Below are 16,235 nucleotides of genomic sequence, written 5' to 3' on the forward strand. Positions count from 1 at the left end.
CTCATTCTCTTCAAATACTACAAAATATTGGGGGGTGGGGACTTCACCCCAAACATCTAGATGAAGCTTTAAACCTAAGTTGTTCTGTTGTCAGTTTATTGCTTGAGAAACACAGGCCAGTTCAAAAAAAACAAAAACAAAACCAAAAACAAACACCCAACATTTTGAGTTAAATAAACATTATTTGATTTGTCACATGGGTCTTGGTTCCTTCTAGGCTGCTAATTTCAAGCTATTGCAGAGGAACAACACAGTTCAAGCAGACAGAAATACAGTAGTTTAGCTTTACTTTTTCTCCTAGGCAAAACAGTCCCATTTACTGTTCTTAATTTTGATACTTTTTTAAGAGTGATAGTACTTCTTCAGCCTCTTAAGACCAATGCTGTGCTAGTGACGCCTTTGCTTTGTTTGTGATGTTGGTATCTCCAGCTCCTAACGCTAAGGTATAAAAAGAGATAGGCATAGATTTAAACCACGAGACTTTTCAAATTTTTTGTGAGTAGAGCTTTTAAATCATCTGACTCTGGGGCTTATCCATCACCTAAATAAATTCACTTTTTTACAGATCAGCTTGGGATCCTAAACTGAGGCACTTCTAGAACACTGACTTTCAAGAAACATGCAGTCAGTAGGCATTATTTTGGGGAGCAATTAGGATCCTACATTAAATGCAAAAAAATCCCACACTCTGATCTGAATATCAGACCATCTAAAGAACTCAAATACCAGGCGTCTTGAGATCTCAGATTAACAGCCCATTTTATATTTAAAATGGCCAGATTTCCCCAAAGTCAAGCATCCTTGCTAACAAATGTCTTAGTGTAGTTTTGCATAATGAAAACTCAGAAGCAGGTTTGTTTAAAACAAGTGTTACATCTTGTGCGTTCCTGTCCTGCTGCATTATTTATATCTCTCTGCCCCCTTTTCTCAGTGTGTACAAAAGGTCAAGTAGTGACGGGCCAGTACCGTATGCTTGCCAAGCACGGTGGATACGTATGGCTGGAGACTCAAGGAACGGTGATTTACAATACGCGCAACCTACAGCCTCAGTGTATCGTCTGTGTCAACTATGTGCTGAGGTAAGTTGTGCAGGACAGAAAAGCCATGTATGGATTTGTGTCCTGGAAGAAATGCAATAATCGGAGGAACTTTTGAAGGATCTACTTATTCAGTGTTGTTATTCTGAAATCAGTTCAGTCATGTTTGTTCAGTCTTGTTTACTGGCATTAGACATCGATGAAAAATGTGGCGTGCCCGTTCCCATACACACTGTTGAAATACACCACAGCCTTTCTCTTCTGCAGAGTGGCTGCTCTGCTGATATAACAGAGCATAAAGCCTGCACTGAAGATTTTATTGTGTAATACAACTGCTGATATGTTTTGTTTTTCTAATGCTGTGACAGAGAGATAAAATTAAGTAGTAATTGTATCTTATGTTGCTAGGAGAAGCTGTTTTCCGCCTCAAAAAACAGGACCAATCAGAAGCTTTGCCTCTGTCTGGCAAAACTCAAGTATTTTTGGTCCTAGATGGGGCCAAAATAGGAAATACTTATTTGAGTGATAGTCTGGGTCATTATAGCCTCGACTACATCCCTTTAAAAAGCAGAGCAACAAAGCCCTGAGTATTCCCACAGAAGTCCTGACCACACTCTGCGTCATCTGAGATGGTGGTGCTCAGCAACGCTGGAACTCTGCCTCGCCTGTCGAGAGCCTGGCATGCGACTGAGAGAGGCCAAAACGCTTGTACGGGCCCCAGCTTTAGAAAGCTTGTACTGCCTATGTTACCCACATCTTTTTTTTTTTTAGAGTGCAAAATACCTAAAACCTATTTTCTTGTTAGTGAAATTGAGAAGAACGATGTTGTGTTCTCCATGGACCAAACAGAATCGCTCTTCAAGCCTCACCTGCTGACAATGAGCACTGCCTACGAGAGCGGCATCCCCGGCACGGAGAAGAGCGACTTCTTGTTTACTAAGTTAAAGGAGGAACCAGAGGAACTTGCTCAGCTGGCACCAACACCCGGCGATGCCATTATTTCCCTGGATTTTGGTTAGTGTTTGTATAAGTAGTTTTTGTGCAACAAAGAACCACATATGAGCCTACATTTAGAAACTTCACAGACAAGGTCTATTTGCTGTGTGTACAAATCAGGAGTAATGGCTATAAGAGCCCACATGCTCACACCAGTGGAAAATTTCTGTGAATGAGAGCAGAATCAGGCTTTCTTGCTGACTAAACAACATGCATTTAGTCTATGCCAACTTATTGTCATGGCAACTAGGAGCAGTGTTTACTTTCAATGAATAGCTGCAATTATATCATAACACAGCACAACCTAAAAGCATCCATTAATATTGTTAAAACTCCGTGCAGGGACACAGAAGTTTGAGGAAGCCCCTGCCTTCACCAGTGCTGTTTTACCACCAAACAAAGCGTGGCCAGTGGAAGTGAAAAGCCACGCTGCTCAAGGCGAAACACTGACGATACCATCCTTTACAATGCCTCAGATTGCACCTGGCAGCAGTACTCCAAGTGCAAGCAGCAACAGTAGCTGCTCCACGGTAAGAAGAGCTTTAAAAAAATTGCATGTTATGTTTTGTATATAAGTCCCATCAATATATGTAGATGACGTTTTCATGTTGACAGTCCTGTCTCATTGCTTATTAACAAGGCCCAGTGTATCTATATTCTTCCTGTACTGCGTATATCTTAAGCATCAATAGCAAAAACATTAAATGGGAAGTATATCCTGCCTTTACATTGCAATTCTCATTTTCTCCCAGCTGTCTCTCAGTAATTACTATAACCTATAAAACAACTAGGAGAAGAACATGCTACCACCTTTCATGGAGTTACCCTTAAATAAAAAGCCAGTGTAAAATGGGGTGGTCACTAGTAACATTGCCCCAGACCCATATGGCCTCCTGCTTGTTAACTAGAAGCTATAGTCTCTAGTCCAGAAACTTTACCCAACTCTGGCTTTTGAGAGCAGCTCCACGGAGTTCCTTGCTGAAAGAATGAATGTGCTTCCAGAGGATTGCCCCCAAGAGCTGGAGCCACTCTTAGCCAGCCTTTACTAGAGGATGTCCAATTTTAATAAAGACATTGAGCTGTAGTGCTAAGCGTCACTCTTCTTGACACAAGTGTTTAATAGTGTTCCTCTCATGTTGCTGGTCTGAGTTGCCAAAAAACATTTAAACTAAGACGACAACTAGGTTCCTGTATTGGGTGCCTTCGTTAATCAGTATAGCACTCAAATTTTGTAGCGACAAATAATCTTGTGTTGGAGAAAAGCGTGTGATAGAAGGGGACAGTTTTGGGTTCTGAGGATGCTATGTATACAGCCTGGTATCATGGGAAAGATCTGTTACTGAATAGCACAGTATAAACTGCATGATGCTAAGCCAATACTGTGGTCGTCTTGCTGCTTATAGCAAATTCTTATTTCCATGCAGCCAAGCAGCCCAGGAGATTATTACAGTTCTGTGGATGAAGATCTTAAGATTGAGGTGATTGAAAAACTCTTTGCCATGGACACAGAATCAAAAAGTCAGTGCAACTCCCAGGTAAGGAACTAGTATCTCTTCCAAAAGCCATAAGAATCAGTCCCCGGCTAGCAGGTGGTACAGATGCACGCTGTATGTGCAGATATAGTAACATACATGCAGAGTGCATTTGCACATGTATACCAAAAATTTGATGCAGAACACTAACCAAAATATACACTTTCAAAAGCTGGGGTGTAAATTTCTAACTCTCTGAAGCAAGTGCCTTAGGGTGTCACTGTGGTGGTGCTGCTAAGAAGAAAGCAGCAGCAGAGAGCTTTCAGAATTTGGAAGCTTCTGTAGACTGGATAAGGAATTTAAGCAGCAGCATTTTTTTTTTTAAATCTGGCCTAATAACTAGTGAGTAAACATCCTTTCTAGAACAAAATATAAATAAACTAATTCTTGCAAAACCTCAAAATGGGAAAGAAATGCCCCTCATAGTACATCCCTCCTTTAACTACAAAATGAAAACTGTCATTTTGGATATATTCCTCTTGTCTTACCTCTTGGAGTATTTCAGAGAGATGTGACAATTACTTGCACATAAAGTAACATAAAGTATCAGTTTCCTGCATTCTAATCAGGGTGTAAGTGTAGAAATTCCCTCTATAAAAATATCTCTTAATCCTCCACTATTATAACGTTACATCAAGTGAATAAAAGGTGTAGGCCTGATTCAGCCCGCCTAACATAACTGAAATGCCTTTTTTAAGAGCTTGTGTTTCTTTATAGTTAAGAGAAAGGAACAGGCATTGCTGGCTGGCAGCTCAGACCTTACACTCATCTCCTGTTATTCCTATGGAAAGTTTGGGGTGATTTGGGCCCAAGTGAGGTGCCTCAATTTGCCAGTGCAATTTGCAGACTTGCTAAGATACAGGTAGGCTGTAGTCCGTATCCTGAAGAAATTTCATCTAAGGTTGGACATAAAAATAGCAATGAAAGCAACAGAAAGAGTGGACAGATAGGAGGAAAATGTGGATCAGGATCAAACTCCATGCAAGACTTGACATGTGCAAACTTTGGTTTTGTCAGACTCAGCATCTGCTTTCACAGGTGTGTCCTACCACATCAGCAGGTTTGTCTGGTGGGAAAAATGAGTGTTAGAAAAGTGCCCCTGTCATGAGCTGACTGGTGGGCCAACATTCATTTCCCTCTCTGTTCAGCTCTGGTCAAATGCCAAGAGAAGTTCATTTAAATATGACTAGTTCTCCAAGGAAAAAAAAAAAAAAAATACAGATTTAAGTGCAATAGTGTCCCTCCAGCTACATTTTTTAAAACTTTTGCATTTTTAGACACATTTTTTTCATGTAGCTGGATTACGAGAAAGCTGTGTTTTCTCTTTTAGGACGAAAAGCCTGAGGTTGAACTACATGCCACATGCTGTAGAGTCTCGGCAGACAAGTTATTCAAAGCTTAATGAAACACAAGATCTAGTTCAGATCACAGTGATGTTTACAGGCTGCTTGCAAGCTGCTTTAGCAAATGCTGCTTATCTGGAAGGTTTTTTTCTTCAGTTTGTTGTCTTACTTTGCTGCTGATATAACGAACGTGTATACTAGTCATAGAAATAAGACATCTTTAAATAGGAGCTGGCCAGTTTCACGTAGGTAAATTTGGCATCAGTGATTTTTCAGCTTCCCATCTACTAGTATTTCATATCACATTAACTGCCACAACTGTTATTAACTTTTAGTTTCTTTATCAACTTAATTTATTTTTGTGCAGACTGACTTCAATGAACTGGACCTTGAAACGTTGGCTCCTTACATTCCTATGGATGGAGAAGATTTCCAGCTCAGCCCAATCTGCCAAGAAGAACGTCCCCTCTCGGAAAGTGCACAAAATACCCAGCAGAGTCTAAGTAGCATGAGTGCCATCTTCCAACCCCTTGCTTCTGCTTCACAGAGTCAGTTCCTCCCAGAGAAATATTGCCCACAACTATCAAACAAAAACATTAACCCTGGTCACGGGTCTCTGTCGTCGGTGTTCTTCAACAATGTGAGCAGGTCATCACTGCCACCATACCATGACCAAGCCAGCACTCCCCTGTCTTCAATGGGAGGAAGACCGAACACCCAGTGGCCACCTGATCCCCCATTAGAATATGTTCCTGCTAAATGGAGATGCATGGACAAATACTCAGGATCCCTATCAAGTTCCCCTTCAGGGCCACCAGTACATTCTCCCAGCATGCCCATATATAAAAAAAGGTAAGAGTTTCTGGGGTATAACTATGTATTTTACTCAGAAAAGATTTTGGGGGGGTGTCATAATATTGACAAATTCTTTTTTCTCAATTCAGCTGGAAGAGTTGTTTTGATGGGCATCTGACTGCACTTTTGGGGAAATTAGTGTGGTGCTCTCCGAGCAGCAGTCAGTCTAGGGGAATCAGAAGTGGGCTAATTTTTTGCTGCCCGTAAGGATGCATGAATGCATTTTCTGCTGGTTGGGTAAAGATTACCCAAGTAATTTTGCAAAGCCTGCTTGACTTTATGCAGTTATACAAAAATTCTGGAAAGGCTTACTGTTCCAGTATACTTTCTTATTTTGCACATATTTTTTGCACAACAGAAAATAGGGGAGAGGGAGAGATGACATTTATTGTTGGCATACGTAACTATTACAACTAAGATTTGAAATTACAGAGGTTTTTTTCTACAGCCCTTCTTTGCCTCATTCACTTTCTCACACATGTGAACACTATGGGATGAGATGTAGATCAGAGGCTACAGTCCTAGACGTTTCCTATCATAGCTAGAAGTTTCTCTGTAGCTCTTGGGTAGCATGCAGAGTGTGGGTCTTCAGTGGTGGTCATGCTAAAACATTCAGGAAGTACATAAAATAGCAATGGTCATTTTAAACCATGAAGCTGTGCAGTTTACCTGCAGTTTGCTTTCTGGGATTTCTTGTTGTTGGCAGAAATACCAGTGTCTGAATATGCATCTGGAAAAAGAGGGTTTGTCCCCAGACAGCAACCTGTGTGTATTTAGTATGCAAAGCAAGGGGACAGGTGTGGCTCTCAAAATCCTATCCTTAAAAATCACATTACTTTCTTTTCCACAGCATTTTTATGTCTGCCTGGAGATTCCTAGGGGCTGTTTATGCCAGTCTTTGATCCCAGAAGTCTAAAGTTTCCAAAGCTTGTGGGATGACTAACAAAAGGAAATAATAACATTTGATGTTTGAGGTCTGTCCACTGTCACGTGTCAAAAGACACTTTAAATGTCTTTAAATGAAAGAAGAATTGGTGTAAATCAACAAGATGGTTTAGATTTGCCTCCCTGCCCACTCACCCAGAGATCTTTTCTCAACAGGCCCCTGGATGCTTTTGGGCAACGAGGCATAGATATAAACCCAGCAAGAATTGCTCTGTCTAACAGTTTGAAACTGAAGCGACAACTGGATTATGAAGAACAAGCGTTGCAACAACTGAGTGGGGTAATCATAAGAAATGCATCCCCTTCACAACTTTGGACTCGTCACGGTCATCGGTGTAATTATTTGTTTTGCTTTTCTTCATGTTCTAGGGGGATCCATCTGTCATTAACCCATCTCACCTAATGTGGAAGAGAATGAAGTTTCTCAAAGGGGAAAATTGTTCCTTGATTACAGAAAAGAAGTCTCTCAGCACAAGTGTTCTTACTGGTAAGAGAAAAGAAAGTGGTTTTGCAATGTTAAGTATTGAAACACAATTTTAAGACAGGTTGAATAGAAACAAAAACTCCTTCAGAAGGAAATGTAAATAAGCTCTCTAAATATTACACTAAGCTAAAATTAAAGATCAGATTGTATCACTGAGAGCTGAAGAATTTAAGGTACATTTGATAACTACCAGGTAGATGGTTTCATGTATGTTCACACCCTTGCTTTGGAGGTAACAGAGATCAGCTTAATGGAGATGAGTTTACCTTGTGCTGATCCAACGTGCGGACATCTCAGAGCTAGAACTGATACTTTGTCCCTACAACACTGTGTTTCCTTACACAAGCATATCGTGGGTGCAATACTACTTCTAGAGCTAGTGCTGTTTCTCGACTTCCTCTGTGACAAGATGTATGACTTTGCTTTGAATTGGTATTATCTACTATAATTACTACACTAGCTTAATTTAACTTTTTTTTTTCCCTACTGTGTGAATCAGATGAATTTGTCTGTAACGCGAGAGGTCTGAGCCAACCAATGCAGCAACAGCAGCAGCAGCAGCAACCCACCTGTGGCAGTCCTGGTGAGAATTTGAAAGCAGGAGCGTTTCCCCCTCCGTTTTACAGTTCCCATTATCAGGACTATACTGTCCAGCCAACTCATAAAGCGTCAGGTAAGAGCTGTCAAATACAGAAATTGCAAAGTGTTGGTATTTAGTTCCAGTACTGATTCCATGAAAGGAAACACTTAAAAAAATACGGAGGAGGATGATAAGCCAAGAACCAAATATGTATTGCTTCACAGAATGAAAAATTAGTTCTGTTGTTTAGTGTGAAACTTTAATGTTTACATTTGTAATGTATGAGGAAAAAATATTTTTGCCCTTCATTTCAGTTAAACTTAATACATTTTTACCTTGGAGGTCCAGTCATCCTCCATTCATAGTCTTGTCTTGTGATGGAATTGATCAAATTGTACTAAACAACTTTACTGCAGCATTGATATGGGAGGTTTGTAGGTTAGAGTTTTAATACGTGCCTTTTAAAAGTTAAAATAAGTAATTAAAGGGGACCTATGTATGTCCCTTTTAATATATAGGGGGAATGAGTGTCAATTTTGAAACTGTGTTATTTACTACAGCTTTCCTCATCTGCACCAGTATCGTTTTTCTCAGAACAATCTAAATTGAGGGTGGAGGTGAAAAACTGCACCTGTCCGTGTGACACTCTTGCAACAGTTTAAGGCAGAGCAATACATAGGTTTGCTCTGAAACCTGTAACTGCTGGTGGTTTGAGGCATATTGCCATAAACACAACATGAAATTGTAACTGGTGTAAACAGAAGAGGGAGGAGAGGAAAGAAGTCCTCTCTCTGTCTCTCCGATCTCGGCACCATGACTGACTTCACTAATCTCTTCCAGGTATGACCAGTCGTCTGCTGGGGCCCTCCTTTGAACCCTACTTGTTGCCCGAGTTGACGAGATATGACTGTGAGGTGAACGTCCCTGTATTGGGCAGCTCTACGCTTCTGCAGGGCAGTGAACTGCTCAGAGCACTGGACCAGGCAACCTGAGCGATCTCACAATATTCCGTGGCCTAAACTGTTCAAAACAGCTTCAGTTTTTAAATATATTTTTGCAAGTAGACAATTTCTAATACCAATACACTTTTACAGGATTTTACTTAGATATTGAACCTGTCCACGTTACCAAATAGTGGCCTTTTGAAGTTACTCACTTTATTATTCATATTAAAGAAATACATCTACTGTATTTTCTCTATTGCAATTAAAGTGTTGTTTAGAGAGTTTGATTACCCTCCCCCCTTATCGTATTACTTGTAATTTATACTCTGAAATTTTCTTCAAATTTCATGCTAATAAAAAGCTGTGGTATAAATGCCTCATCATGTGATACTTTGGCTGCAGTACTGCAAAGATTTATTTTTATTGCCAAAGATGAATGAAACAAATTTGATCTCCAACCGCAGTTTTTTGTTGATCTGCCAAATTGAAATCCTTTGAGTCTTTCTGTTTTCCAGCATTTATCGTATTGTAACTTTCATAACTTCTGGAAAAGCATACTAAGGAAAAACCCCAGCCTTCCGCTTCCCCACCTCCCCTGCAATTTTTTTATACACTTTGTTGAAAAAAATGTGAATGGTGAACTGCAATGTTTGTGGGTATCTGTGAAAGTTGCACGTTGTAAGCTTTTTTTCCTCAGAAGCAAGCCACATTCTCAGCTGCCTTAACCTGGCTTAGCTCTACAGCCAAGGGAGTCCTACAGATTTACCCCAGTGGAGGATTTAGACCTGCGTTTTCGTTTGTGTTGAGGTTTCTTGTTTTGTTCTTCATTGTTCCCTTTATTTTTTACACAAAACAGATTTTTTTTTTTTAATGTCTCTCTGGGTCAGTTGTTAATCATCTCTTGGTACTTTTGCTATATCTAGGACGCAACAACTTTAAGAGCTGTTTCTGCTAGAACTAGTAGTATTTGTTATGGTGTTGCTGATATTTCAGGAATCTGACCAGCAGCCAGTACTAACACCTCTGATTAATATTACCCTTTTTCATTTTACATGCTAGCTAGCAGTATAATTGCAAGGTTGAATCTTAAAACTAAAAGTTACCATAGTATTTCCCAGCCTATTAGGCTAACTCAGTTAGAAGCAGACAAAATGAATTAAGGATTGTGTAGTGAGATGAATAGCTGGCAGGCAGGTCTCTATCATTTTTACTTGCCTTATATTAATCAGTAGCCGAAATGTCATTAAAAGGCAGCCAGACATTTTCAGAGCTCCTTTCCAACTATCGTTAGTTGTCATGCACATATTTTAAAAAAATAAGGCTTTGAATGCTTTCAAAGGCAAAGGGAGTTGAGAGTTTAAATTACAACATAGTTAAACAGCAAAAATATTAAAGTAATAAAAGGCAGGTGAGAAGTTCTGGCTTTAAAATGCATACAGACCTAAGATATATGTTGGGATATATCATCTTGTTTCCTCCACTGGTATAAATCATCATAGCTTCATTGAAGAAAATGGAACAATGGCAATGAACAAAAGGTAAAAATCTGGCGCAAAACTTAAAACAAAGATATATTCTTTTGAGACTTCTGATTCCGCTGAGGCCTGGTTTATAAAATTGCTTTGTATCATGCACTGACACTTGCAGAGAGGGAGCCTTGGGTTCATTGAGCACTTCAGAGTTCGCTGTGTTGAGTGAGTCTTAACCACACATACTCAGAAAAGCTGAAGATCTTTTGTTATTGGTACATAATGTAAAAAAAATACGATAGTCCCTATTGTAGGCAATCTTTCAAGAGTTTATTACCAAAAATAATCTACTCCTAAAGTGAAGTTATTACTGTGTGGAAAAAAAATATATCCTAAGCATCAAAATCTCATGAAAATTGGCAAGCCAGATCTGAAAAATTTGCAGTGGCAAGGACTTAAAGGCTTCAAGGATTAAAGACACTTGAATACTGCTCTTCTGTTTCTTATTTGTGTAGTTTCGGCATTAAAAATGTTATACCCTAACAGTTTACTAAAACACTCTGAAAAAATATTCCATGTCTTAATATTAATCATACTTTTTATCATAATTATTTCATAATCTATATTGCTGAATTCTTATTGACAATATTATAACTGTATGGGAACTTTAACTTGATAAGGAAATGTATTTTGACACTGATACCTTATTAAAGTATACTGATCCTAAATTCTTTGTGACTCATTTGCTATGAATTTGTTATTTGTTGTATCATTGTAAAACAAAAGTATTTATTAAATTATTTATAGAAAATAAAGGTTTGCATTGATCTTTGAAGAATGAAAGAGCAAAGAAAAGTTACGCATATTTGAGAGCTGGGAACTAGCCTGCCAAAGGTCTGTACCACCAACCTTTTTGTAGAGTTTATCCAGCTTTCCTCAAATGGAGGATTAATGCCCTGCAGACTGCCCTTCTGAAACATGTCCTATGGTTCACACTGCTGCTTCCATTTCAAAAGTGTATTTCTGTCTGAGGAGCTGAGGGAGCCTCTTGTAATGCTACCCTTTAAAAAAAAAAAAAAGAAAATTAAGTTAACAAAATGACATTTTAGAGGCTGAATTGCCACAGCTCCCCACTTCAAGTTTTAGTGGCAGTAACATAAGCCATCATATTCTGGCAGTCCCAACAAGCCCATGAATGATGGGCTTTCCTCCATCCAAGCCTCTGCTTCACCCGCCCACTCCTTTATGCCAATGCTGCTGTTAAACACGCCAGTCCTTTTCCTTAGAGATATTGCCAGTTTGCCTGGGTAATAACACAAACCGCGCTGTAGGAGGACAGATGCATTAAGAAATTAATTTCCAGACATGCACTTAAATTCAGACTGGACTGTGTGGCAGCTGTTGGTGCTTGACCCTTCTGATAACTGCCTTTGAAACATGCAGTGCCCATACAGACAGCATTGAGCTTCTCAAACAAGGGCGAATCTTCTGAATAAGAGGGCTATCATCACCTCCTTTTCTAGATAGGATGCTCAGCAGGCACAGAAAGTAACTCCTTGCTTCTAAATCTGCTGTAATTAACAATAATCACACAACAGGCAGCAGTGAGGAGCGAATGGTGGTGTGCCTGTTACCCTCCCTTTTAAAGCATCCCAGTGATCTTCAGGGCACTTGGACAAAGACTAACTCAGCATGCCCGACCCTTATCTAACTGAGGGTTAAAATAAGCCAAATTCTTAAGTAGAGATTAACCTGTTTGTTAGATCAATTTCTATCTTTCAAAGGCTGTAATCACTAACTGCTACGGTAAAATAGTGCTGTCAGGCACTATTATTTTGGGTAGTATCCCACTTAAGGTTAAGGAACATAGGAGTACTGCCTTCAGCTTCCCTCCCCCTTCTTTCTACTGCAGCTAAACACTTCTCATGTTAGTGGTTTTTCCCTTATGCGTATGAATGTCCTGGATAGCCAGGCTCTGACATTGCAATTTATGTACCCAAAAGAAGCAAATCCTGGCCAGAAACATAATACCTAGATTGCACAACAGCTGAGCTTTGTGCTGCTAAACAGAGGTTTATTACGGCCTTTTAAATACGTAGATTTTTTTCCCCCCAGTAGGCCAGCAGAAGTGCTTAAAATTAAGTGTACATCATCTTTCACTGCCTAAAAGCACCATTTCTTGGCATCAGATCTTGCATCTCCAACAGCATAGACAGAACTGATCACAACTAGGTTGTTCAACACTCACTGTGTTCACCTGAAAAATCAGGCAGTTTTGCCAAATGCTCCTGACTGGGGCTGGTCTCAGTCTCCAGCTGATTTTCAGGTCTATCTATTTAAAATGATCAAGACAACGTTTTTCCTAGACCATAGATTTCATGCAGGTAAGATTCATGCTGTTGATCGACTAAATGGCTACAACAAAATACCATAGGGAATTCTCAACATCCTGGTAGGTGTACATATATTTTTATGTATATATTATGATTACTAATAACACTGCAAAAAAATGTCCAAACCCCATTCCCACTCCAGCTGCTGGGCGTGACAGATCACAGTCCTTGCCCTGACATGAAAGCAGATCTAACGCTCCAAGTCACAGGAGGCTAGCGCATCCCCCTGAGAGCTGCGGCACCACCACCAATTCATTTCAAACATTTGCCTCAGCTATTAGATGGCTGTTTCCATTTGCTACTCAAGCAAGAGATGGTGGGGTATGGATGAAAAAGGTTCTGCTGGCTCACAGAGAGTATCTATCTATCTATCTATCTATCTCTCTCTCTCTTTCATCATCCCCTTGACACTGTACTTTGAGCAAAATCCTAACAAATTTCAGATGTACATATAGTTTCTCCTGCAGTTTTGGAAATGAGAGGAGAGTTGAGCAATTTCCCCAGCTGGCTGAACTCTCTCTGTAAAGCCAGAACAATTTCCCAGTGATAAGAGGAGCAGTATGGTTTTGCTCTTTTAGTCCTATTAGCACCATAGAGCTAACACTAGTGGGAAGAGAATCCGTATTTGTGGTTCCCCAAACCTTCTCCCCATACAAATAATTTTGTGTTCAGGACAAAAGTTAAGCCTGAGATAGAGAGAGGTGCATACACTTGTTAGAGCGCTTCCAGACACTGCTACGTGCTTGACAGACACCAACAAGCTCGCTTCGGGTGTGATCTCTGAGTCCAGCTGTATCCCCTGTTTTTTTCAGCCCTGGGCAATCCTTATGCACTCACTCCAGAGTTTGCCCATTCAGAACTTGGAGAACTCTGGGGTGCCCTGGAGGAGAGTGATCCACAGAGATCTCTCTGTCAGGTTATAACCCCAAGTCAGGAAAATCAAAGGTTAATGCTCCCACAGGCAAACTAAAACCCACTCTCCTGTCTGCCGGAGAGAGCCACAGCACCACTTCAGCACAGTTTTCCAGAATAAAGCGCTGTCTAAAGACATCAACAGGGACACGTTTTCCCAGTTACAACTGTTTATGCAACTGAGTTGTATTTTAGATTCTCTAGTGAAAAAACAGCAGCTTGAAAGTCTTGCTCTCTTTTTCACAATTGCTAAAAACCCAAACCAAAGCCCACAGCTCCCTGGCATTATTTTGTAGCAGAAGTTGCATGCACTTCTAAGTGGCAAACCACAAAAGTTGCATCATACGATTAGCCTTATGATCAATACAAATATATATAATTCTAATTCAGCCCCTCCTCCACACAGCAGCACCACAACAGCATTACATGGGATCAAACGAAGCATAAAATGGATGTCGTCACCGTCCATTTTTAGACACATTGCATGACATCTATTGGCTTTTTTCCTGGAAGAGCAGGCAATACTAATTGTGCCTATCGCCTTACTGCTAACACAGATAGCGCTGTCCTTAACCGTAACCCCCAAAACACATTGGAGTTAACAGAAAGCAAACCAATGGAAGTTTAAAACAGGTTACTCTCCATTATTTTAACTTCAGCTGCAAACCTCAAGATGAGCTTTCCTGTGCCTTGCTCAACTACAGAAATGCTTGTACTTCTTAGCGTATTTACACCTTTTAAGACAGCTTGCCCTTCACAACTTCAATTTGTTTAAACTTTAGTCAATTTTTTGAGTGCACAGTATCACCTCTTTTAGGGCCAGCCTGATCATGGCAGAAATCTCAAAGGTAAAGGAGACAGCAACATTAAACACTAATTTTTGGTCAACCTCCCTCTCCCCTCTCAAAACTGCTCTTTGCAGAGGAGATTCTGTTTAACGATAGACAATACCTTGAACAACCATGTACTGGTTTTGCTCTTATCTACCACCCCTTTCTGCCTTCCCCAGATCCACAGCAAGCAAAGTGTGCAAAGCAACCCAAGCACTCTGAAAAGTGGACAAAAACCTGGCTTCTGCAACCATCAATTATATCTTAATATACTGAGTAAACACTTTAACTTGTGCTTTCGTTTTTAGAGTGACTTCTCCAACCTCCCCCCTTACATGTTCTCCCTCCCCCCATGCAAAACCAAGAAGAAAGCATCTTTAGAAAAAATGAAAGTCTAAAAAATAAAATACTCGTCTGGGTAACAGCAGAGGAACCAGGAACCAATGAAATACCTGGAACTCATTTAAGTTCATTTGAAAGACAGGGAGCATTCAAGTCAACAGTGCTCTCATTCTTTCTGCAACACAGTCCCTGCTGGGCAGGGTTTGTTTGCACTGAGGTTTTGTATTAGAAACACACACACACACTTAGCTAAATATGATTTTGTTTATCCAGGATTTCTTCTGTCCTGTTCAGTGCATAAATTCCACAAACCTGTGCTGAAAATAACAAACAGAGGGGAAAGTGCCTGTGCCCAGTGTTCAAGAACCAACAGGTGAACAGCAGACTGTCATGCTGGGCATACACAAAAGACTTGTCCTGAAACCTGCTCAAAGCAAGTCCTCTTCAAAACCTACCAGGAGAACGCTTTCCCTGGTGGGTACGTTTAGAGTGGATCCCAAACGGGCCACCCCTGAGAGGAGGAAATGCTCCCGCCGTCTCCTGCTGAGCCATTCCCCAGGACGCTTCCGAGAAAATAGCAGTGATCCTCCTTCCTCCCCTTCCCTTTTCCCCACATGGCACCTCCTTTCCATGGAAATCTCTCAAAGAGTATTTTGAGTCTTATGGCCAAAATCACGTCCTGACTCACGCCAAGGAAATAAGTCTCACATGTCTGCAAAGCCTACGCTACAAACTGGTTGCTGAGGGATGGCCATTTCCAAGCCCCTGAAAACTGGGTCTTTTGCAGCCTACGGCAGGAGCTCGTGCTGTCCATAGGGCACTCCTTACCGCGACATGGGAGTGCCCAGCGCGCTGCAGGACACGCTGCAGCCATGCCCAGCAGGTGCTGAGTCACGGGCCAGAAGTGCAGCAGCTGAACAAACCGTTCATGTGCTGTCCCCAACATAGGTCACCTATACAAAACCCATTTACTTAGGTTTAACGTAGATAACGCACAATCCACTTATACATGGAGCAAGAGGGTAAATAAGCCTGGCAACGCGTTACTTCCATGGTTCACGGGAATACTTTGTGGCTGTGCATTACAGAGCAACATTACACATGACTAAAGCTGCTTAATAGGAAATTGCCCCAGGAAGCTTTCCAAAAACCGTACTTCCCTCTTTCTCACTAGACCCCCAAGCTTCACTGCCCAAAGGGCATCAGCACAGCGCACCCACTATGCTACACAGCTAACGTCCTACCCTGCTCTTCCCAGCCAGCCAAACCGTGATGGCAGCAGCTTGCTAGGACCAAAAGCAGCATCGCAGGGTCCCCCCAGCACACCTGTGCTCAGCAGCCCTCGCTCACAACAGCTAATTTCACAGCAATCTGTGAAACTTCCCCAATTTGCTGCACCCCACAGCCGTACCCTCCTTTTTCTAATTACCCAGATGCCAAATTCTTCTCTTGAGTGAATATCTCCATCTCACTTTTTCACAACATCCAACAGCATTTAGAAATCCTTTTTCCAGATGCTCTTATTGGAAATGCAGACCACACAATTGCAAAAGGAGTTCTGGGATCTTATCTG

General features: G+C 40.9%; 1 protein-coding gene across 4 annotated transcripts in view; it reads left to right on the forward strand.

Moving 5' to 3' along the window:
• Window positions 1-10,941, forward strand: part of EPAS1 (endothelial PAS domain protein 1) — an 81,841-nt gene extending 70,900 nt beyond the window's left edge. For 2 of the 4 annotated variants that reach the window (XM_082305348.1, XM_082305347.1), the window contains 9 exons: window positions 932-1,079; window positions 1,843-2,051; window positions 2,376-2,563; window positions 3,458-3,568; window positions 5,276-5,760; window positions 6,865-6,988; window positions 7,078-7,195; window positions 7,692-7,865; window positions 8,613-10,940. In XM_082305348.1, coding sequence (XP_082161474.1) covers window positions 932-1,079; window positions 1,843-2,051; window positions 2,376-2,563; window positions 3,458-3,568; window positions 5,276-5,760; window positions 6,865-6,988; window positions 7,078-7,195; window positions 7,692-7,865; window positions 8,613-8,764 — 1,709 coding nt within the window. In that variant the 3' untranslated portion in view covers window positions 8,765-10,940. Of the gene's footprint in view, window positions 1-931; window positions 1,080-1,842; window positions 2,052-2,375; window positions 2,564-3,457; window positions 3,569-5,275; window positions 5,761-6,864; window positions 6,989-7,077; window positions 7,196-7,691; window positions 7,866-8,612 lie in introns of all 4 variants that reach the window. The other 2 variants (XM_082305345.1, XM_082305346.1) reach the window with 1 other exon arrangement.
• Window positions 10,942-16,235: the final 5,294 nt, after the last annotated feature.

This window comes from Platalea leucorodia (genome assembly GCF_965183815.1).
Source record: "Platalea leucorodia genome assembly, chromosome: 3".
In the NCBI taxonomy this organism is placed as follows: Eukaryota; Metazoa; Chordata; class Aves; order Pelecaniformes; family Threskiornithidae; genus Platalea; species Platalea leucorodia.